Source organism: Excalfactoria chinensis, chromosome 3 (genome assembly GCF_039878825.1).
Source record: "Excalfactoria chinensis isolate bCotChi1 chromosome 3, bCotChi1.hap2, whole genome shotgun sequence".
NCBI lineage: Eukaryota > Metazoa > Chordata > Aves > Galliformes > Phasianidae > Excalfactoria > Excalfactoria chinensis.
The window spans coordinates 22676024-22698269 of NC_092827.1; the positions used below are offsets into that span (position 1 = coordinate 22676024).

At 39.2% G+C, this 22246-nt stretch overlaps 1 protein-coding gene across 21 annotated transcripts in view; it reads right to left on the minus strand.

Moving 5' to 3' along the window:
- The window catches only part of DST (dystonin), a 288304-nt gene that overhangs the window by 176691 nt on the left and 89367 nt on the right, over positions 1 to 22246 (minus strand). For 12 of the 21 annotated variants that reach the window (XM_072332857.1, XM_072332854.1, XM_072332860.1 and 9 more), the window contains 4 exons: positions 21306 to 21367; positions 3929 to 4018; positions 3308 to 3406; positions 1046 to 1123 (listed from right to left, as the gene is read on the minus strand). In XM_072332857.1, the coding sequence (XP_072188958.1) occupies positions 1046 to 1123; positions 3308 to 3406; positions 3929 to 4018; positions 21306 to 21367 (329 nt within the window). The remainder of the gene's footprint in view (positions 1 to 1045; positions 1124 to 3307; positions 3407 to 3928; positions 4019 to 21305; positions 21368 to 22246) is intronic. The other 9 variants (XM_072332861.1, XM_072332859.1, XM_072332858.1 and 6 more) reach the window with 1 other exon arrangement.

Below are 22246 nucleotides of genomic sequence, written 5' to 3' on the forward strand. Positions count from 1 at the left end.
CCCCAGACTGAAAAAGTCCCTTTGCTCTCAAAACCTTTCCTAATCCTCACTCCAGGCTAGGATTCCCTGTAAGAGGGGGGGAGGGCTGCAACTTCCATACAGGAACAGCATCACCACACAAATATTTTGTAAGGTACTGTACAGCTACATTAACGAAGACACAAGGCTGAAGAAAGCACACTAATTCTCAGATTGCAATCAACACCTGCATGATGGAGACCCGCTGCTCCCAGGGACATCTGCATGCTTTTAAACATGAAGATGATCTGATTTTACATGCCCTGTGACTTGTAAGTAAGGTCTGTCATGCAGAAAAAAGGAATGGTGCAGCACAAATTCAGAGGCCTTACTGCCTGAAAATTCCATCGTCATCACCAGTTCATGTAGCCACTCATTCTTTCTTAGTAGCAAGAACTCTAAATTTCTAGAAAAAAGTTAAAAGTGGAAATGAACTCATTCCACAACAATGGAAAACCACCCAACATGTGCAGTTTTCATGTGTTTATTTTAAATATGAGGTTAAACCTGAACCTTCCACAGCCCGGATGACTGCTGACACTTTAAGGCACAAGTTTGGGTTTTGCCAAGAGCAAGGCTTGACCAGATTTTCCTAAAACAAATGTAATGCAAACAAGTCATTCCTATACAATTATAATTTCCTTGAATCTCCGTTTTTCACTAAAAATAATTTTGTGGGGAAAAAAAAAATGGCATAACAGCTGGTGTTTGGACACCTTGGAAGATTTTTAAATCTGCTATAAGCAATTCCCAAGGATCTTCCCCATAATTTTCTCTTCTTTAACATCTTATGCCACATGAATCGTGTTGTTATTGCTCAGAAAAGGTTGGTGTAACATTACATCTGCCAAAACCCTCTTCACTGTGTCAAGCACAAGCTGAAGCCGTCTACCAGCAGACGTTATACAACATGCACAAAAGACAAAGCAGGATTGTTGTGTTGTTTTTGGTTTTTTTTTTAATTATTTATTAGCTTCTGGTTATGCAACTTTTGTTAACCTTTTTTTTATTAAGAACTTCACCATACCTGGCGCTTTTTCAAATAGTCAAGTGCAATTTGGACGTTCTGGAGTCTGTGAAAGCGCATCCGACCTTTTTCTCGGGGCTAAAATTGGAAAACAATAATTGTGAGATTTCCCTGTCAGACAAAAGAACAGCCTGATTTTTAAATCACCATGTAAAATATTCTAAGCTCCACACTTTTAACAAAGCCAACAGTCAGTGCCTTTATTGGAAAAGCGTGCTTTAACAGTTTTTACGTTTATTTTTTTTAACTGTAACTATATTTTTTTTTTTTAGTACAATGGATGGAAAGAGAAATCGGTGCAAACTGCAACTTTGATCCATGGTGGCAGATGGCTGTTTCACTGCAAAGTACTACTTAGGCTGAGGGAGCTAAAAAAGGCCCCGCATGATCCTAGCTACGGAAACCAAACTGCAATATATTATTACAAAAGATTTACAGTCTGTGAAGCAATGAAAAATAGAAGTAACGTCGTGGGCCTTTATGTTGCTCTGGTAAACTCTCTGACAGAAAGCTTACCTCTGTATGCAATGTTACAACTTTGACATTGTTTATATATCATTTGACTGCATTATCATTATAACAGGAATACATCTTTATTTTAAAACCTCTACTAGCGATAATATTTTCCTCCAAAAATATACAATACAAAATACATAGCCCTTGAGTGCAAATTTAACTCTTGGCTTGAGATAAATATTATAAAGCATGGGAAAAAAAAAGCTAGAAACTTTTCTCAAATCAAAATCATCCAAGCAAGAATCTGTGAAATGAGTGGTGTGTTAATGGAAGCACGGCAGAACTGCATGCAGTTAGTGTAAAATCACCAAGAAGAAGAATCACACAGAAAAAGAACACTTTACTTAGCTGTCAGAGATCAACAACGGGAAAGCAGTTAAATTTTTATCATTATCACAATGTCCAAATCCTTTATGTTCTTCTTCCTTATTTCAGATTTTTCACAAACTTTCACGCAATAAACCGAAGCATACTATAATTGCTAGGGCTCAGCCATGAATATGAGTTATTTCCTCAGACACAATGAAATACAAACATATGCCCAAGCCTTTGTCAGTCCACGCTTTTTTTTTTCCCCCTGTGGAGTATCAGATGCTTTCCAAAGCAAAACATGGGAAAATGGAGTTGAATAAGAAGCATAAATTGAAACACAAAGAACTTTAATTTCCATTATAGAACCTTCGATTTAGCTCCTTCTTTTTCACGCTGAGAGCTCAGGATCAATCCCTGCAGCCCTTGCTACTGAAAAACTTCAATGGATGGAACAAAAGATTGCAGACCTGGAACTTCATTTTCCAAAACAGAGAGAGTAAAATAAATCCAAACTATCACAAAATAAAGGAAGAGGATCTCAGAGGGGAAATATTTTATTTTCAATGTACAGGTAAAATGCAGCAATTCGAGTCATCTTATGCCTTCAGGAAAAAAGCAGACATATTCCACTGAAATCACAACTGCAGCACAACACACGTGGAGCCAAGAACATAATTGGGCCCTATGACAACAAGCTGTTTTAGCAAACACTAATAATGCAGGTTCTACAAAAGCATGGAGAAGCTTCTTGGGCTAACAAGCACTCAGCATTTTATATTTTATTGGTAGATATTTCCCTTCTGGATGGTTAAAAGTACAGCAAAAGGATAATTCAGCATCAGTTGCCAGAAAGATAAATAATCCACACATTTGGTAGCCAAAGCACAGCTCGGAGTTGCCATGTAACCTCCACTTTGACCATCTGCCTTGAAAAAATAACTATTACATTTGATACGTTCTGAGAAATAGATCTGCACTTCCAAATTACCTTATTTCAAAACATTATCCAATGTTAATGCCAAATACACTGTGGGTGAGGCAGACCAGTGTTTCTAATTAATTTTTTGCAGATTATTTCACTAAGGAAAGCCTTCAAGTCTTTGTCTGAATTACTTCCAAATTGGCAATACTGATTGTAAGTAAAAAAAAATAACTGGTTTAACAGAATTATTAATTACCTAATCAAAAAACAAACAAAAATAAAAGATTTTCTTGTAACATATTGATAAACCTTTGCATTTTAGCTGCTCATAAAAAAGAGCCAAATAATTTCTCTTTGCCATACCTACTTTATGAGCATAACCTGATTTACTGCACAAGTTCTTTGTACTTTCTGTGGAATTACTGCAGGACACCAAACTAAGAATTGACTGACTGTAGGAGACACCACACTTCAAACACTACGTTAGTACAGTTATGGGGGTCGGCACCTACCCCCTTATCCTCATCCTCCACATCCTCATGCTGTTCATACGCGCATGCTTCTGTTGAACTCACCAACCGTAAGGTCTTCAAAAAATCTCGCTCTCTTGGCTAATGAATATAACAGACAGGAGACAGGACAGCAAAGACACAAGACAGAGCACAAATGAAAAGAAGGGCATGAAAAGAAGAACATAATGAAGAGAACAAATACCAAGCAAAGAAAGTAATGCTCACAAAGAAAGGAAATGACATCTGAGGAGCGTGTTAGACAATTTCAGGGACATTTTACCCTTGCTATTTGTAAATTGCTCCCTTTAATGGGAAGAGATATTAAGCATCCAATACGTGTTAAAAGAAAAATTACAAGCAAAAGATAAGAACAGAAACATTAGTGCAATACCCTAAGAAAGGAAGTCTCACTGACCGCAAGAAATGAAGAAAACAGAGAGCACTCCCCCACAGAATTCATGGTGGAATATCTTACCAATAGAGAAATAACTTGTGTCTTTGGTATCAAGTCACACATTGTTGAAAATACCAGACATCTCCAGCAGTCAACATCCAAACAGTTCACCATGTAAATGTATATATAACGAACTGAAACCACTGCATTCTGATTTAAAAGCTTACCAGGGTGTCTCCAGAAAGGACTTCTAAAAGTGAGATCAAGTTATGTCCATCTCTTAGGTCTTCATAGAGGTCATTCACATGTTTTCGAACCTGTGCAAATAAATGCAAAAATAAAACTTGAGATGTCATTTTATACCATACAATTCAGTCATACTAACACAGTTATCTTGTAATAGTCATTTGTATTTATACCTTAATGCAAAAGGAAAACGGTATCAAGTTACATGCAATGAATGCATAAAGCAACCAAAAAAACAGTATCTGACAATATAAACACCAGTCGCCTATTTTGGTATAAATTGTGGTTACTTACAGATGGCACAAGCTAGATGCAATGAGCTGTGAGAAAAATACACAGAGCAAAATCTTGCTTCAATGTGTGTATTACCTTCAGCACTCAAATTCACTGTTGTCAGACCAAAAGTCAACAAGCATTTCTGGCCTTAAGCTTATTAATAATCAAGCCATATACACTAGCCATATTCACTAATCAACTTTTCCAGGTACCTAGGTACCAGCAGCTCACATATCCACTTCATAGGTTGTTTCAAAGAAATAGGATGTTTGGATGATTTGAGGAAGTCAAGGGCCCTTTCCATCAGTTCCAGAGGACAACTGATAGTACTGATGGCACTGCAGCCAGATCCTCAGCTCCAGTGCTCCTCACAGACAGGCATTCCTTGCTATCTGACTTCATTGGACAAAAACTGGTTGAGAAGGGTTGGTTTGCCTCCCAGGATCTCCCGGCAGATCCTGGGAAGCCAACCATGGGCAAGAAAACAGAAGTAATGTAAAGAGAAACAGCCAAAAGCCTTAACTTTTCAGATGGGCATAGCAAAGCCAGAAGACATCTGCTCATAGGCCAAGTTCCTGTTTCTTAGTGTTAGCTTAGCTATCTCATATGTAACCTTCTCAACTGCTCTATGAAAGCAAAACAAAGGACCTAATTCCTCAGAAAGAGAGATTTTTGATACTGTCAGCCAGGGCAGAGGATAAGGCCTTTTCAGCTGCAATTTAATGTTGATTCCCCAACACTCCCATTAAGGCGTCAGATTAGAAACTTCGTAAAGTTCCAGATGATAAAACATGACATCAGAATTTTTTTCTAAAGTTATCATCTGTATAAGAAACAAGCTGTACTTCCAATACAAGAGAATCCCCCTGACTGCCAACATTTCTCTGTGTATGATGAGGGAAGCAGGAATCAATCCAGATCTTTGGCCTTACGTAATAGCTCTGTTTATCTGAGTTGCAGGCAGATTTCTAGATCCATCCTGTTGGATAAATCACTGTCTCTTCATACCGGTGATTAGATCAATAAATGCTTTTTAATTCAGGTTTTCTTACTCCAATTCCTAAACTTGAAATTACCCCACAACCTGATTTTGCAAAGACCATCATCTTAACTGGGAATAACATGAGAGCATATTTATGTTTGTGTTGAAGACTGGCCAGAACAAGTCATGTAGGAGACGGTTCCGTAAGGAATTAAAACTGATAATATTTTCCAAAACATTAATACAGACTTTGTGTAAGCAACCAAGTTACATACATAACGTCACTCTAGTAGACATAGATGGGTTTACACATTCATGCACATATATAATTTAATTTTAATCCCAATTGTGATTAAAAAATCCAGTGTGCAATTCATTTAAAAAACTGCCAAGGGAAAAATTCTCCAGGAAGATTGAGGTGTTATTAAGCTAAACAAAGAAACAGATGTTCTCCTAGTATATGTGTAGTGGAAAGAAATGGAAGCTTCAAACATACCATTAAAACCCCTGATACCAGATATGATTACGCTAAATGCTGAAAGAGTGGAAAGCTCAAGGGTCTTTACTTTTTAACCCACAGTGCCTTTTTTTTTCTTTTGCTGTTGTTCAAAGAACCATTCCAAACTGAGTGCTAAACTCCTTCCCACAAAAACAGGCAAGTTTTCAACAATAAAACACTTTGAGATGGTCTCCCCCTCCTGTCTGCCCCTCCAGACAGGATATGTCACTCTCCAGCTTCCTTTGGAGAGCAGAGTCCCAAGTCAGGGCAGAGCCAGAGCAAAGGCTGGCAGCTCAAGTTAAGGACATCAAGTTAAGGACAGAGGAAAGCAATGTAAAAATAAAGGACAACTCACCAGCACTGCTGAAGCACTACCTACACAGTACACAAGACCGCACTCTTTTCAGCATAAAATGCATGACATTGGCAAGGAACAGAACTGTGAGATAAGAAAGTTCTACAGGTTCTGGTCTGCACACTTTTATTTTCTCTTTAGATGCAAGCTAAATTTGTGCCTTAAAGATCATTTGTCCTCTGATCTGTCTCTCACTAAGTATATTTGTTTACCTTCTGTTTGTTCCTTATACTCTAAGGTTTCCAAAGTAATTCATAAAATACCATCTTTCCCAACTTATCTCTTCTAGAAAGCTGTTCAGGGATGAATCTGTAATATTTTTGAGGGAAACAGCACAGCTCTCACAACAAGCAATACACCTTTAGACTTCTGTCGTAGTTCTGCCATTGACTGACAATTATTGAGAGGATTCATTATTTAAGGATATACTACTGTGGCAAGCTAGCACAGAACAATACAGTAAGAAATTTTCTCCAATATTGTTAGCAACAGATGTACACCTAAATAGATGCATTTGGGCAACTAATACAGAGCAAGCACAATCACCCAAAGCTGCAGGCCTCATCTAAAAGGAGCACTTTGTGCTTCTCAAGAGATCCTACACCACCACTTGAAGAAATGCTCACTAAAAAGCTCTCTCAACCCTCAGTCAGGCAGGTTTGCCTCTCAACACACATAATGAATTTTCAGAAGTTTAAATGCAGAAAAGCTCAAGTATTACTGTTTCTCAGACGTTTTCCGGACACATTTAGACTCTCCAAAAGTGTCATATCATAGGTTTTCAGGTGACAGTGCCTGGATGCATTTTTGGGATCTGCTGAGCCCCTGCAATTCATTAAGACTTCCTGTGGCTCTTCTATAAAGCAGAATTGTCAGCCATATCTCTGCAAGGTACATGCAAAGTAGGTTATGTGCTGCCTCAGGCAACTTTGTGCAGCATATCCACGTGAGTGTAATAACTTGGGCATGAGAAGAGATTCCTTAAGGAGGATGTGGAAAGTATTTAGTGGCTATGGGGCATCTGACAAACAAGCAAAATGGCTTTGTCAGTCAAAGAAAACAGTGAGGATTTAAGGGACTGTTTCAGAGATGATTCATCTTCTGATCTCCATCTTCTGGCGTGCGTACTACAATGTTTGTGGCAAGCAAGGCTTCATCCTTGATATAAGCAAGAGATATTTTTGCATCATACATTCCTGGTGAGCTTAAACTCTGAATTGGGGAACTCACGCTGACACTAATAAAAACAGCTTTTAAAACTGTAGCAGTCATAGAACTGCAATCCTGCCCTTAGATCCCAAGATGTCAGGCACTCTATAAATGAAGACCATGAAGATGGTTGCCGCCTCCAAAAGCCAGAAAATTAATACTTCACATAACTCACATAGCTTTGTCATATTATTCCCCTGACACATCTGATTGACCTTGTAATCAAGTTGCTATCATGCTCAATTTCCCTTCTGGAGCTAAAAGCCCTGGACTACAGGGCCTCTTCCGTATGCTGGTGTCACAACAAACCTGATACCACTGCCTTCAGTCTGACTGGTTCTCATTTACAGCAACAGGAAACAAAACCCTCGTTCAACTAAATGGGCACATACCTAAGACTGTTTAATGCATTGAGGATTATCTCACCTGGCCTCCAAATTCTCCTCCAGATGATGAAGGTTTGCTGAAGCCCTTCCTGTCAGTCTTGCATGGAACTGTCCTGAGTACCCTAATACATTTCAACAGCCCTAGATATCTACAATTTGGGAACTGAACATGCACAGTGACCTCTGGTTTTGTCATGGGTCATGGCAGTCTTCTATAGGAATCACAAACACTACAGGCTGTGACGTTAGGTTTCACAGCAAGTGAAGTCAACTAAAACCTTTCTCACTGATGTACTTCAATGAAGTCACAGTCAGGGAGGGAGCTTGACCACAACTCTTTAAAAAAGAAAAAAAAAAAAAGAAATATGGTGAAATTTACTTTTTTTTCTTGATATTTTTATTGTGCTGATACTAGACAAAATCTGTACCTTCACAAAATGAAACTATATGTTGCTTATGCTTACAGCTAAAATGAGAAAGTCTGTCCCTGCTGCTTCCACAAGCAAAAATTGCTTGGTCTTGGAAAGCAAGGAGGGAACATATGCTGGTAAAAGTATGTGAAAACAGAAGAACCTCTCTCCTTTTCTGCTTCAGAAGAAAATTTGGCAGGAAAATAGTGTTGTGTCCTTTTCTGCATATACAGTAGATGCATACCTGGCATATGTGCAAAGACACCTCACAGTCATTGGTGTTATGCCACAGCATGCTCCCGTCTAGCACCTAAGATGCAAGCAATCGCTTTCTCAATTGAAATAGTGCAGAAAGGAAAGGAAATAGCATGTTTAGAGAGGCAAGAGAGGCCAGGGTGAATATTCAATCTGATAAGGCAGGAACAACCAGCAGCTACTCCCAGGCACCAGGGCAGCCAGGAACTCCCTCAAGGAAATGGCGCAACTGCAGTGACCCTGGCAAACTGCAGGCCTTGGAGCCAGGACAGGCTGGTGTGCTCACACACTTGAAAACTGACCCATTTTTACAGGCTGAAGAAAGCAGACTACTGTTAACATGTATGTTCCTTAAAATAATGGGATAACTTTAACTATAACTTTGTCATAGTTAGGCTGTAGTGATCATAAAGAGAATAGGCCAAACTAGACCTTCTCTTATCATTTTTGGAACAGGTAAAACTAGAATAAAATCTGCTTCATGTTTATTTTGAAAAAACTGAAGTTCAGCTGACAAGCCAATGAGCAGCATTATCCCCAGGCATCACCAAGAATTAGAACATTACAGCTCCAACAGAGGCTTTTCAGAGTACGTAGCCCGGCAAAGCCTTTTCAAGAAGCACATTGTTCGCTTTGAGAAGTGAAGTTAATTAAATGCACAGTTCAGATCCAAAGCATTACCAGCTCCTCCAAGGGAAAATAGGAGAGGACTCAGAAGTTAGAACTGTAGCGGGTGTGTTAGGAAAAAAATGGTCAGGCCTTAATTACTGCTGAGGTCACTGATAAGTCCAAATGACAGCTGGCACCAGGCCACATATGATTCAACAATAAACTCAGGTTTTAAGAATCTGACTCGATGCCCGCAGAAAGATCATTTCAGACTCCATTCACTTCAGTACGTTTTGGATCATGTGATGGGCTTCAACTTTCCAGTGACAGTAAAACACTTTGTCTGAGGTAACAGACACAGGCAGCCAAAAACTGCTGTAATTTCACCATTCCACAGAAAATGCCATTAGCATTCAGACTATCGAAAAACTGCCACAGCCACTGCCTGAGATCCCGAGATCCTGTGAGCTTCCCTAATTTTTCAGCTTCATATAAATGTATTTAGGCTTGTTTCTAGAAGCACTGGATGTGAGGAATGAGTAAAGAGCTCCCCTGTAAGTTTTAAAAACATGTAGCTTCCAGTCCTTCCACCTTTGAATATATAAAGGAAGAGCACAGGCTACTGCAGAATGACAGTAAAATTCTACCTGCAGAATGACAGATAAACCTAAGACATCAACAAAGAACAAAAATCTCTCATACAGAGAATTTTCTTTATTTTTGCACCTATATATATATATATATATATGGCATGCTAGTACACACAGCATGATTTACGTTAATCTTCCTAAAATTCTCTCAACAGGCTGCAACAACATCCTTGCTTAAATGCTGCATGTAACGTCAGAATATCAGATTTGTATAAAATCCCCCACATGACGCAAGACAGCTTCCTCAAATGTCTTCAGAACTAGTTATTTTGCTCTACAGACTTCTTTGATTGTCACAGATAACATACGTGAGTGTCGCTCAACGCACCACAAGGCCCCCAGCACCCTGGGTAATTTAGACCAGCTCAGCACTGACAGGATTTATGACCCAGGGCCAACCCAAGGGCATAAAGATCAGGACCAGAAGCTGTTATATGCAGATTGATATTCTCAGCCTCTCTCTTATGTTCTTTAATCTCCTTGTTTTTAAGCAAAACTTCATCTGAATGAAATTTTGGAGAAACAACAAAGTCCTATATAATACCTACTATGTAGCTTTGTTGTGGTCATTGTTTTGTACTGAGCCCTATAATAAGCTGCATTCACTCCAATGAAACTAAGCAAACACAAATCATGGCGTAATTTACTGAGTAGCACTGCATCTGAGACCTTCTGGCTCTTGGCTGCAGATGGTGCTGTTCCTCCATCTCTGCCTGAATGCACTGCAGCACTGGACATGCATGGCCAGGCAGATGCCAGCTTGTAACCTAGCTGGACTGCAAGCAGAAGACAACCAGGGTCAGTGAGATGGCACAAAGGAAATACTTGTGCTCCATCTCCCCTGTGTGCCTGCAAAGTCTGATCAATCCACTTCTAGGTTCAGTGGCCAAAAATTTCACCCTCACTTGTTTCTTTTGCTCACCAGTTTGATGATCTACTGCACTGAAAACATCTCTTTTAGTTACACTGAAAATAAATCCCTCTTTATTTCATACTCCGCAGTCATTTTCAAGCTGTTTGATTTTCTCTTTGGATATTAATTTCGCTGAATAGTAGGCTCAGTTAATGGTATTCCATAAAACACTTCACAAGTACTTTTCCCAAGTTACCTTTTCAACAAGTCTCCAATACGAAGCAAGTTCAGCACCCCGGATCTTTCTTTACAGCAGATGTTTTCTAGCAGAAGATTCATCCTTGGCTGCATCCTTGGACTGATCCTTCATCTGGCCAATGCTCCGCACACTAGCACTAATACTTTGTGGTCTGAACTGAGTGTTGCGCCCCTCTGAGACCTTGTCCTTGTCTCTGAACATGGATCAACCATTCTTTATGTTTACATTAACAGTCACATCCCTTCCAGAGAACTAGATCTCCTGACTAACCCATTGCTTTTGCATACCCTGCCTTGTGTCTTGCTCATTGTTTCATACGTCCCTGGATAATTCTTAATATCACACACAGAAAAAAATCTCATGTACAGTTTTAAGGTAAATACGCTGTTGTTCATATATAAGAAGAAACAAAACAAAAGAAAAACCAAGCAAGAATTCAGAGCATGGCTAAACCTTGTCTTTACACTTCTCATGTTCCTATATTTGGTTTCACGACATGCATTCCAGTATTCCTCTAATCCCCAAATCAACAAGTATGCAAGCAGGTGCATAATCTTATGGATACAGCAAATACTAGGATACAGGCATGCACATCCATAAGTCCTTTTCTGGTTTCAGTAACTGTATGGTATCTCAGGCATAATTATTGTACAGAAAAAGTTTAACTGAAAGTCATAAGTGTCAAGAATCCTTCTTTCTGCCAATGGAGGAGACATAAATCTTGCCTCCCTTCCAGCCCACACATCTCAAATCTTTCTGAACTGACTACATCAGCTAACATGGGTTTGCCAGTATTGGAGCCAAGGTCTAGATAGTAAGGAAATCTGCATAGATCTCATTCCCCTTATCATCTTTATCATAGCACTATCTCTGTTCTTAACACTTTCACAGCCTTGGCCAGCTACTGAGTATTGGGATCAGCAAATATATCTCAGTGGAGCCCATGTAGTATAGAAACAAAAACTCAGCAAAAATAGGTATCTACTGCTAACACAAAACGGACATCTGCCATCTTATTGTCACAATTTAAAGTCTAAAAATATCAGTTACAGATCTTTAGAACCTACATAGCACATATTACCAGTTTTAGTACCTATTTCATCTAAGTAACCTTTGTTCTACAAACAGCTCACAAAGAGCACAAAGGACAGATGCCACACATCACATGTCAGGTGAGGTACCACAAATGCTCCCAGTTCACTGACAACTCTTGTGCCAGTTATGACTAACCCACTAGATATCCATCCCTCCTCCCTTTTGCACCTCATTAGCCTTTTATGATTTTTCATAGTATGAATCAAAGAATGGCTAAGGGTTGAAAGGGGCCATAAAGACCATCAAGTTCCAATCCCCCTGTTGTGCACAGGGCTGCCCACTCCCAGCTCAGGCTGCCCAGGGCTCATCCATACTGGTGATCTCCAGGGATGGAGCATCCACATGGCTTCCCTAGGCAGCCTGTACTTGTACCAGAGAAGCTTATCTAATCTCAAAAATTCAAATGAAGGAAATTCTACAACATGATATGTACGCCTTAGTGTTTTACTATGTTTACTGTCTTTTAGGAGGGTATTTTGCCTTGCTTATCTTAAAACTAAATAGGCTGATCCCTTTGTTGCTCCCTCCTTAAAGAAAAACCTTGTTCACACCCTCCTCTGTTTAACCACCTTTTCACATACTGAGGACATGTTGTCACATCTCTGTTCAGTCTCCTCTGTTTCAGACTAAACAAACTAGTTTAATCATAACCTGTCCGTGATTTTCCAAGAAAGCTTCTTATCTTCTTTTTGCTTTATTACAGATGTCTGCAAATATTTTGTCATCGTAAAGATCTACATTTGGAGCAGCCAGACAAGGTTTCACAACCACATGTTTACAACCACAAGAGAGTCACTTGTGCCTATGACACTGCAGAACTGTGAACCATCTCCTTGTCTCCTGAGCACTGTGTTGGCCCACAGAGAGGACGAGGAATAAATCTGCAGTTCCCAGAGCTTCCTAGGTACTAGTATTATCAGTCCACTGAGAAGCTGTACCCTGTGAGAACCACAGCAGTGTGAGGACCACGCATTCTATTGACACAAGGCCTGAGCCAGAGAAAGGTAAAGCCACGGCACTACAAAACCTGGGATATAACTACAGGGACAAAGTGACAGAGCTGGAGTCCTCAAGTGAGGATGTAGAACAGAGAGGGTACTCAGCCCTTGCTCACTGGTGTCACCTCCTAGAGCCAGGTGATGCTGTGGCATCACCTAATGTCATTAGGGGCAGCAGCCACACTGACAGCCCTGGCTCTTCCTCATGCCAGTTTCAGCTGTAGTTGCAGTTGTCACGGATGATGACATCCAAGTAAACTATATCTGTGAACCTCTCATTCAAACTTTGGATAGTAATCTGCTAATGAGATTACATGCGCAAGCACATAAAAACTTGAGATACACCAGGTACACAGTGTCCCCTTTGTCTGCTTGCTTTCAGGGATCATCCAGCCAGCCACAGGTCAGATAACTGATAGTTCAGCAATTTGTTCCACTGTCTTCCTAGGGAGTGAATTACTCTGTGAAGTCTGTAATTCCCCATTCTTCTCTTCTGCCTGGGAGAGAAGCACTGTGCTTGCTGTACTCCGGACTCCTAGGAGCCTCCAGTGCTTTGTGGATTCTTAAATAAAACGACAAACTGTTGTAATTGACAACCTAGCTGTTGAGTGAATAAAGCTGCGCAACAAGAAAGCAGATAACTCATCTAAATACTCTTTTAACTTACCTGAACTATACTTTTATATTGTTAAAACATCTTTCATCAAGTCAGTATTCTGTAATCTAAAGAAGTCGGAGTACTTCAGCTTTCTCCACACCATTCAATAACATATCTCATTTTCTTCCTAGGTAATGCGCCTGTATTTCTCCTTTCTTCTTCATATTCTGACATAATTATAGAACCTTTCTCCTGTAGACTTTTATGTCACTCTTTCACTGCAAGTCATTTTAGACCTTTGCTTGTCTGACTTTATTTAACCATGCTCTACTAACTCTTTCATACAAATCTTTAGTCCTGTTACCCTTATTTCCACTTTTTCTATGGCTCCTTTTTATTTAACACATCTATCTGTGCTGCCTGTCTGCAGCCTGCCTTTGTGTCTTTAACACAAGAGTGTTCAATGACTGCCAGACCTTCTGCATTCCTCTCTCTCCTAGTTTACCTCCCCAGGAGACCCTACCTACTGGTTTCCCGAGTTTGCTGTGTTCTGTTGCTTAGAAGCTCATTGTTGGCTTTTTCCCCCTCTCACTTCTCTTTCAAAGAAAGGTGAGTCTGAGATTTTTCAGTTGCTTGCTGCTAAGTTATCCTCTCCCTTTAGATTCTGAAGCAGTCCCTCCCCAACATCAAGACCCAACCAACCAGCAGTTTTGCTAGCAACTTTCTTAACCTGGTAAACAAGCATTACTTCCAGCACCGTGTGACAGGTTGAAGGTCTTTCTGCATGGCAGTTATCTCCCAACAGATATGTCCACACCAGGGGGAACCACACAAATTCCTGCAACAGGCCTGCAAAGAGCATACAGTATACCCTGACCTGTTCTGCACCTGCTGAAAGTAAGAGCTGAGCTGTGTCAGATAATTATTTCCTATATAGCCCACAAAGGGAATACAGACTCTGACATCTGCTTTTTCTGTCAGCAATGAGGATAAACAGTTATCACAAAGCACTGTGCTTCCAGTGCTACTTAGAGACCAAAAAGCTCTTCCTGTCCTCCTAGTTCCAATTCAACACCTTGGATGAACAGCAGCCACGACCACCACCATTTTATCTTTGCTCAGAGACACTGCACTGTGTTCTTTTGCACAGTGCAACCAGTTCTTTCCATGCTTCTTCCTTTCAGTCCTTGTCCAGCTTGTACCTTATGCCAACAAATAAGCCTGATCAGGGATGAACTGTTTAAAGTAATGAAACATAATGGCAACAGCAGGTATTAAACCCAACCAACAACTCCAGCTTTCAGAGCTTAAAACTACAGGAATGCACCAGCCCACAGCAAAGGTCATGTGCTCCATACGTACCTAAAGCAAGTAAGGATACACGGTTGGCAGAATCAACACTATACTGACAAAATTTCAGATACTGTATTTCAGTAAATAAATTAGGACTTTAAAAATCACATTACTACCTTTATATTTCCCTGTTCAAAACACCATAAATACCTGTAACAGACAATACATGCTACAAGAGAACAGATATTAGTAGCCATGCCTTTCATGTCCCTATGCAGTCAAGCCCTCACACTCAGGCATACAAAATATTGTTGTAGAACAAAATATTTTTGAATGCTTATGACTCAATATTTGCAGTTGCTTATTGTCTGGAGTCCATGTACTGGGACAGACACTACTCCCAGTGGAACCAATGGCACAGTTACACTTGGTCCCATAGGTGCAAGATCAAGACAAAGTACTTCTAAACTGATATATAAATGATTATTAAATGTAGAAACATCAAAGTATATAGATGAAATATAATTCCATGCATAATTTAACAATTAATTTAAATCCAACAGTTAATTGCAAATGGTAGAATTTTATCTCTTATGATCTCTAAGGAATAAAATCTGTGCCAGCTGAGACCTAATTGGAAACAATGAAGTCACAAAAAGAGAATGAATGAATGAATCTATTAATATAGTAGTCCATTATTAGAAGTATATATTGTTTTTTGTGGTGCTATTTCGCAATAGAGTAATCTCACGGTAGACTTACTTCTCCTTACATTCATAACCTACATAAAACAAAACAAAAAGCACAGAAAAGATTATAGAAACATGCACTCATTTGGTTCAAAAGTTCTGCATGCCATAAAAATATCAATGTACTTAAGCTATATTTCATGCATATTTAATGTACCGTTTTCAATTATTCTCTTTCCTGCTCCCAATTAGACATGAAGTCTGCATGCATTAAAGAGGATCAAATAAACTTGAAGTCTGTGGCACAGTTTTTATTGACTTGGATTTATTTATTTATTTGCATACAGATAGATTTTCGTGATGTGGTTTATCACTAGCCTCTAAAGCTTTAATTTTCTCCTCTCCATCAGCTTTCCCTTCTGACACTGTCACTACTTTTGCTCACCATCTCCTGATTACCTTCCTCCCTTGTCTAAACTCGTAACGAACACCAAAAAAGCTCTCAAGTTGCTCAGTGATCTGCTTTGAGAACTGCTTTTACATTCTAAGCAGATCAGAAATGCTGTGTCATTTACTTCTGAGTGGAAGACTGCTGAAAAATCTGTATACAAATTGTGATATAAGTAATTAAGGTTGTACTTATTTTCCAGGGTTAATAATGGAATCCAATACTCCTTTATAACATTAACTGATTATGTTTTTTTGTTTTGTTGGTTTTTGGTTGTTTTTTTTTTTTTTTACAAAAGAAAAATGTTTATATTTTTGAGAAGGAATGAACTGCAAAGAAAAAACGCTTCTTACTTAGGCAAGGTGCTCTACCTGCCCTGAACATGTAACAACCATAATTTTCAGGAGGAAAAGTGAAATATATTTGTCTAGTCAGACACCAACAGGTTCTGCTGAACAGTTAAAAATGAAACAGAGGAGGAAACCTGGCCATACCCAATGACTAAAGCAGTGAGCACAGCAAGCTGCACACTGTGCTTGGAGTAGGGCTCTCCAGGGTTTGTTCTAGCACAGTTTATAGCAGCTGTCACAATTAACTGGGAGGAACACACAGAATATTCATTTACATGTGCTTGCACAGCAAGCAATCTGCTTGCTATTTTTATTAACACAGAAAAAGAAAACCACATGCTTGCTTTTTCAAAGTGTGTTTCAAAACTGAAAGGTGTTGAGGAGGCTTTCTTTTACATACGTTACCCTAGTTAGACTAACACCAGGTGTTTCATCCCTTAAAATAAATATAAACGTAGAGCTAAAATGTTTTCTAGAAGAGGAGATGGGGAATAGTCAATAACTGAGCAACTGCATGGCTAAAAGGAAGATATTGTAGAGTAGTTTGAATGATAGCCACTAGTGTTTGTGAAGTGCCAGCTGTCAGCAGGGGAATGACTGCACTATATCAGAACAGTTCCTCTGCCATTAGATGCATACCTGGACATTTCATGAAGCTTTCCATGCAGGATGCCATTAGCAAACCACAGGTTGTCTGAAGGACTCACAGGAATCAATAATGTCGAGTTTCTATTCTGAATTATTCATTTAATCTTTGCACTATGAAAAACACTTATTTCTATAACACACTATCAATGTACCACAGCAATGCAGGTCAAAATTTTGAACAGGGAGCTTGAGAACAGTAATATTAAAAGTATTTTGTCCAGATAGTTAAAAAAGCTTTCCTGCTCGTAAGACCTTTAGCAGTCATTTTGGAGCAACCAATCCCTGTGCAGAGATACTGCCTGTCACTTCCATCACCATCATGCTCCTCTCAGAGCAGCTAAAGGCCCAAGATGGAAGGACAGCCTCCCTTGCAGTGCAGCTGCCCATCAACCCCAGGGCCCACACTGCTGCTATAAGGTTGAGTATGAGGTTCTCTACAACCTCCTTCATCAGAAGGAATAAATCCTTAGGGGAAAAATATCTAGGTAGTATATAGTACTATATACTATGTATTTCTGTTATCCATTAGAGCCCTGAACTAGCTAGTCCCTGGTGACCTTCCCTTACACTGTATTTTCAGTACACAATAGTTGGTGATAAATAAATGTCAAATACTTCAAAATATCCTGTTTAATCTATGCAGACTAAGCCTACTACTAAGGCTACTGCAAAAATGTTTTTAACTGGTTTAAAAAAGAGTTTCAGTGAGAAAGAAAGATTTGTTTGCTTTTACATTTTTACATTTCAGAGCATGGGATTCAAAGGAATTTAAGGAAGAATTCTCAGGCTTTACTGGAAATTGCAGTTCAGGCTCTTTAACAATGCTACACCAGAACAAAAACCTTCCTTTTCCCAAAGGAAAAGGCTGGTTTTCTTAGGTAAGGTGCTACTTACTGCCATAGAAAGTTCTAAGATCTCTGCCCCACTGCCATCCTAACCTGGAATGTGAATTTCTTTCTGGAAGCTCATACCACACAGCAGGCAAGTCTGATAACTCACCTCTCTAGTTTCTATGTCAACAAGAAGTAAAAGGCAGCATATAAACCAGAGCCCAACCATCAGATGTTAAACAGTAGCCTAAATGAGTGCAATGCTCTTACCATCTCTAGGAAAATCATTATAAATTCTAAAGGAAAAGATCACCATTAAAAAAGCTGCATTTCCAGTCCATTTAATCTTGAACTGTGAAATACAAAAAAAAAGGTTGAATTTGGTGAATGATGTATTACGTATCTGTCTGTAAAAATATGTATTTCACGACTGCTTACAGGAAATATTCTGCAATGACTACGGCTCTGGTTTAGCAAAGTACACAAACACATGCTTAACTAGTCAGCTGAACTGACAAGGGATTAATCTCATTCACTGAAGTTTAGTAATGCTCTTGTGTGATATGAAACCAGCTCAAAATGGGCAGCAGAGGGCAGGCGGGTAAATGTCTGTCAGCCATGTTTTTTATGGTTACTCAGCAGGTCCCTTAGATGTAGAAGATAACTAGGAGAATGACAGTAGGCTTCTACGCTATCCCCTACCCAATGATGGTAACCCATAAAAGATTCATGATGTTGACCTAGAAAAAATTCTTTTGAATATACTACTCTTAAGAAGTCCAGTACTTTCCACGGGACATTAAGCTGAGGGAGAACAGGAGATGAATTAAAATAGGCAAGAAAAGAACTCAAGCATAGAAGAAGTAAAAAGAGGCAAGAGAGGGAAACTAAAAATGGGAAAAAGAAATCAGAAGAGAGGAAAAGAAGTTGGGGGAAAGGCAAGCACATATACAAGAAGGAAATGTATTAAAAGAAACACACAATCTCTCCCCATCCCAGTAAGAGTGGTTCTGTACACATGCACATTCTGCTGCTCTCCACAGTCTGTCATAAATCCTGCATTCACTTCTTGCTTGCACAGTGACAGATAAGACAGTTTACATCTTTTTTCAGGCTGTGAATGGGAAGATGGGAAGTACTTCCAGAACACAACTCATCTTCCTCTAAGGCAGATATCTAAGACATCTAGAAGGATCTGCCCTCTCTGCTAACTATAATAAATTCTAGACATCTAGCTTGTATAAATTTAGTGAGATGCATGAAATAAGCTGATTCTCACCTTTTCTTTTTTTTTTTCCTCTCAATAAGCTACTGGCAATCAGTGAGCATGCATGTATTTTGTATTAAATCCAAGGTAACAAAGCTGAAAGCTATGACTCAAATTCAACTTAATGCATAGAACAAGACAGCTCTGTTAGAAATACACTTTTCTATGGCACTACTTTTGCTGCATTTCCATTATGTGGAATTTTATAAATATGCCCTTGCATCTTAACAGAAAGCATCTGTGGGATTAATTTCTAGAAATGATGCTGTAAGAACAGAAAATTGACAATGTATAACCAACTGCTTTCAAACCGAGTATCTCCAAAAGATAAACTTGAGTTGATACAAATTGTATCTGTGTAAGTTTAGAATTCAACTAAAGAGATGTTTAGTGAGCTATTGAAGATGAAAAATCACTGCCAGTAATGGGTAAATATTTCTCTCCTATAATCATTCAATACCAAGGACTATCTGACAGTGAAGGCCTGAGGCCACTGACCTTGGCATGCAAGTCACAAGGATTTAGTGTGAACTCTTCACTGCGATTTCCTTACAGGTTTAGATCGTAAATCCTTTCTAAGCTACTCTCAAGAGGTGGCAACGATGACTCTGCATGTTTTAAAACTGTGTAAAATAATGATGTCCAACACTGTCAGTACACTGCTCTCCCATAGAAACAGGCATTGTTTTAAACTTGTATTAAAGGATTATTCTAAGTGTTTCAGACAGGATTTTCCATTTTTCACAGAAATTAGACCTGCATCTTTAAAATGTGTCTTTAATATAGAAGATCAGTAGACCCTAGAAACACAGTAACAATTGCCTTCAATTATAAAGAGAAATGCACGATGGTTGATCTGGACATTGCATTTTGCTGCCAGAGTACTGGCAAACTTCCTGTGCGATTTTTTTGTTTCCTTTAAATCTAATTTCTCTGAAGTCATGAGCAACAGATAAATTTCTTACATTGCAAATCTGAAGTAAAATCCACAGTACTCTCAGAAGGAAACAGAGCAAGTCTGCAGCCTCCTTCTCTTTCCTCATTAGCAAGCAGAGGACTGCTGAAAGAGCACATGACCTCTTGGGTATATCAGGACCAGGCTGAGATGTCTAAAATAGGGTGCTGTGAGCTGCTGTTTCTACACAGCATGATTCCTTCGGGTCTAGGAGACTCATAGAGGGAAACATATCTGAACGGTTCTGTAAGCTACAGACTTACAGAAAGGCTATGCAGAGCTGCTAATGTCAGGACTGCTCCTGATGGCTCAGTCATGGTGGGGAGGACTAAAACAGCACTCCAGAAGACAGGTCTCTCTCTCACTAAGAAAAACAGTGATCAACTTCTCGTCTGGGCCATGCTAGCTCCCTACGTCATGCTGCTTCCAAAAAGTACCCTGGTTTCAAATGTTTAACAGATGCAAAACTAGAATGCTGCATCCTCTAAAGATCCAAGGAGATTAAAAATAAGTTTATTTTAAATATCCCTGAATAAATCCTGCAATGCTTCTACATCCAATATTCCTCAAATACCTACAGCACAGCTACAAGAAGAGATAATTAAATCACCCTCTAAAGAATGTTATTTTCACTCTAAATATGAAAAGAAGCAAATTCTTCCAACAGTAGCTGAACATTATACTCATTAATTAAACCTCAACTCTGACTGCTAACAGATACATTTTTATTTAATGTGACTGTTACATGAATTCAACCTCTGAAAAGAAATCAAAGTCAGTTATGTTCAGTAATTATACAATCTGTTTCTCCAGAGAAATGTCTGGGCTAGACAGTTGGCGCTGAAACAGCAGATTAAATTTAGAACTGAAGGGCCATACAGCAAAGGTGAAATCACACCCTGTGGTTCTCTGTTGACTATGATCTGCACTTATTGTTTAAATGAGGCGCTCTGTCCCTGAGGACAAGTTCAGTGCTATTCAAAAGAAAAGTGACTTTCATCCCTAGAAAGCCTCTGTTTCTAACGCATGCGGATGTCACCGGATGACATGGTTATCCTTTGCAAGGTCACTTCTCTGTTCTCAACACTGCACTTAATTTCTTTTTTTTTTAATGGCTGTATCTGTGTTGCTACAGACATGGCTGTCTAATGCTAGGAAAAAAATAAATAAGTTTTGTAGAAAGAAATGGTAACCCTTAAACTTTGGCTTATTATAATTTCAAGTGCAAGTATTCAAACCCCATAGACGATCAATCAGCAGTATTTTAGCACCTCCATGACTGCTAAAAGATAAACCATATCAATAAACTCTGTGATTTAAGATCTTAGCTTGACTACCTTACTACCATACAATGAAATTGCATTCTGAAATCAAACATTTAGTAAAATGCACAATCACTGCTGTAATGTTCTGTTATCAAGACGTCACAGAAATATCAACTGACCTTCATGAGATGTTGATTTATCCATTTTGTGAAGGTCTTCTTTTGTACTTTATCCCGTTCATCTGGAGGTAAAAAGGAAAAAGAAAAAGGTCTTCAACAGCTCAACAAATTATGCATATTAAAATGTTATGAAATAAACGTTTTAATAACCTTTTATAACTATATAGCTTGTAGAAGATCTGAAATATCTGATTAAAATAATAGCATATAAATGATTTGCAGTACATTGCAGTATGTCAGGCAAAGGTTTCTTCAGCAGGGGGTTCTAAGTGAGTTCTTCCAAGGCTACAGCACCACTGTTGGAATAGGAACACTGCTAATGGAAATGTAACTTCCTAGGAAAAGGTGACTGTGCATAAAATGTATTAAAAGATCAAAGCAAACTTTCAAGAACTATAAATACTACTGCTAGCCTCTGAAATCTGATAAATGAATGTTTACTAATAGGAATTCCTCTCCTTTACAAAGCCCAGCTTTTTGTAACTGTTTTTTTTTTTTTTACCTGGAATATCACACCTCTTCCAATACACTTTAGTCACAGTAAGCATCCTCTTTCTTTTCAACCTCCATAGTATATACAGGGGTGGTGATTAACCCACCAATGAGACCCAGCTACTGCTAGTAGCTACAGCTCCTTGTTGTGGCAGCATCAACAGCTGCTTGCCAGACACTGAGTAGAAATATTGAAAGCAACAGGGTAAGGAAGCATCCTATTATGGGTGGGCTGTTTATGCATGTATTCTTCAGAGCCATGCTAAAGGAACATCAATGCCACCCCAGCTGAAGCACCCAGTTCTACATCCACAGAGCTATGCATGGTCACTGGGTGGTACAAGTGCCCCACAGCCCCTCAGAGCTGGAGCCACAGGGCAGGACCCAGACCATCTGCACAAGCCTATAATAGCCAGATCCCTTAAGACCTTGTAGAACAGAACTGCAGC